This window comes from Athene cunicularia (genome assembly GCF_003259725.1).
Source record: "Athene cunicularia isolate RWA chromosome 5 unlocalized genomic scaffold, athCun1 chr5_part1, whole genome shotgun sequence".
NCBI classification, from domain to species: domain Eukaryota; kingdom Metazoa; phylum Chordata; class Aves; order Strigiformes; family Strigidae; genus Athene; species Athene cunicularia.
In genome coordinates, this window is record NW_020799101.1 from 6,292,047 (window position 1) to 6,294,765 (window position 2,719).

The 2,719-nt window shown below is 38.8% G+C and overlaps 1 protein-coding gene across 1 annotated transcript in view; it reads left to right on the forward strand.

Moving 5' to 3' along the window:
• CLBA1 (clathrin binding box of aftiphilin containing 1) overlaps positions 1-2,719 on the forward strand; it is a 14,473-nt gene that overhangs the window by 4,711 nt on the left and 7,043 nt on the right. Inside the window, exon 2 of the mRNA XM_026850096.1 lies at positions 582-1,233. Coding sequence (XP_026705897.1) covers positions 784-1,233 — 450 coding nt within the window. The 5' untranslated portion in view covers positions 582-783. The remainder of the gene's footprint in view (positions 1-581; positions 1,234-2,719) is intronic.

Here is a 2,719-nt window from a genome sequence, read left to right on the forward strand (position 1 = left end):
CCCCCCCCCCCGAACCGACCTGTCAGCCGGAAAAATGCTTGAGGAGAGGGGATTAATCTGAAATGATAAACGCAGCGTTGCCTCTATAATTTACAGATGCCGAACTGAACTTGCTAAATCTGTTTTAATTGCTTAAACAGTTGGAAGCGCTGTATCTGGCACGGGGTTAAGCGGCCGGTTCCCACGTCGCTTCAAGTCACGTTCGCCTCTTCAGTCCCTGCTGGGACAGGGAAAGCCCGTGAAAACAAAAAGGGCACCGGCTGGGTACGCTAAGTGTTGGATATTGTCTATAACTATTTCGGTTTGTCTCTTGTATACGCAATTGGTACTTGGTTAATGTCCAGCAGTGTCTGTGAAATGTTTTCTGAACGTTGTTCACTAATTTAATGGCTGGCTTGTGGTGTGGGCAGATAGCTAAGTGTGAATATTTAGAATTTTGCCTACAGTGATTTTCAGTTGTATAATACTGGAATGTGTTTATTTTAACCTGAGCATTCTTTCTCCTACTTTATCAGCTATCTATCTTTATTCCTACACAGCCCTTATCACAGAAGTATTTATTTATAATTCTTTCTTTGCAGGCTAATATCCTACGCAGAAAGTGAGACTGAATAACATGCACATGCTGATTGCTGGAGGAGAGGCTGAAGGACATCCTGTTTTGACTTAGCAGTGTTGTTGTTCTTTGGGGTGAAATGAAGAATTTAATTCTGTTTTGGAAATATTCCGATTTCTAACACAACTGAACTTCAGTAGCCTTTTCTGCAATAGAGATTTCAGCAAATGCAGAACCTGTCACTAGTAGAAGGTCTTATTAATACAGACACACCACACCAGATGTCTCTAAAAGACCTAGCAGTTGGAGTAGGTGGTGTGTCTCTAGATGAAAGTGACTGCAATTTGAATGAAAGGACAAATAATGAAATTATTAATCTTGAAGTAATGCAGGAAAGCCTCTCTGTGGTGAATAGCAAAGAGAGAAGTTTAGAGGGGTTTTCTGAGAGCAGTTACAGTACCTCAGAGCCCAGCAGTTCCTGGGGTGACTTTGAAGGCTTCGAGGAGTCCTTAGACAGATCAGAGAGATTCAGTCATAATCTTGAAGTGAAGTCAACAAAAGTTTACAGAGTTGGTAAGGACTTTAGCAGCGGACATTGTAGCACTTCTGCTGGTCACTTTTGTTCTGCGCCATCTCTACACAGTGGAATACAGGAGGCTTCCAGCTCTCTAAATGAGGTATGTGGTAATAGTAAACCAAAGACCAGAAATGTTTGTGTTACTGCTTCCTACATCTCAAGATTTGTATCTGAATGTCTTCTCTATAGAGGGTAATGTTGTACAGGGAGAGAAGCTGTCAAGCTACTTTGCAGCTAACTCAAGTGGAACAAAAGCAACTTCTTTACAGTGTTTGACAAATACTTAAGTTATCCTGCTGGAGAGCTTTAAAGAACCTAATGCTCTACTTTGCGTCTAGAGACTAGGAATAAGTAAGCAAGTGAAACTGTGAACCTTGCCCTGAAGCACACGCAATTTAAAAGCTAGACGAGAATGAACATAGGAAACAAAAAATCCTGAAGGTGGGTAACAAAACTAGGGTGGACAAAAATTCTGAGTTGCTTGCAAGCTTATTGAAGTATACCAATATGACATCGAGTTAGAAATTGGCAAAACCAGTAACTTTTGTTTTACTAATATACTGCCTGAATAATACAACAGTCTTTTTGGAATTTTAGCCTGATTGTGGGTGGAAGTTAATGACACAAAAAGATTAATAGAAACAATTTAATATCATTCATTTTTTAGCATAGGATGTTTCATTTAACATAATACAATGTTATAGCTAATAATCTGGATAAATAATGTGTCATCAGCACAAAAAGAGGTTCAGGTTGAAGGGTTATACCTTGTTGCAATTCATGTGTTTCTATGTTTACCAAACATGCATCACCAAAGTGAAGCAAAGTAACAAAAAGAAAATAAGAATGTATAAATAACAAACAAACCACCCTCTTCCTTACTACTTTTATCCTAAATTAAAACATTTGAAAAAAGAGACCAATCAACTAAAGACTTCCACGGGGTTAATCAGTGGCGCTAATAGCTTACTGCTTGTAGTCTATTAGGTAAGTTTTAGTATGCGTAGGGAACTGAGGGTTTTCTGGAGACAGACTTTCTTGCCCTTGCCTGGGAACTTCACCTGTTGTAGAGGTGCTACTAGGGAAAGGACAGAGATGCATGTGGGATAAGCTGTCCAGATAGAGTGGAGATCACAGGGTATTTGGTTATTGGTATGCATAAACAGAGAATTTAAATTGTTCATAATGCTAGACATCGGGGACAAGAAGTCTTCTGTTCAAAAAAAAAAAAAGTATATAATGACTAGAGCTGAAAAAGAATATAGCAGATTGTTTCGTTTCTTTCCAAAAGCAGTAGATCTTAGTCTTACTGAAGTCTTTTCTTTATTTTTGCATTTATTAAAAGCAAAAGGAAATGTCCAGTATGAGCTAAATAAGTTAACCATGCCTAGAGTTTTAGTATTTTCTTATCTCGGAGTAGAGAAACAGCTGCAGAGGTGTTGGAGATGTCTTTGGGTGTAGAATATACATGTAGCTTTCCTTTCATCCCTGTGCTTTTTATATTGTTTGGCCAAGATAATAAACTCTTCAGGTTGGGGCTCTGTCTTGTCAATAGAAAAAAGGTAGGTTGGAAGGGACCTCTAAAG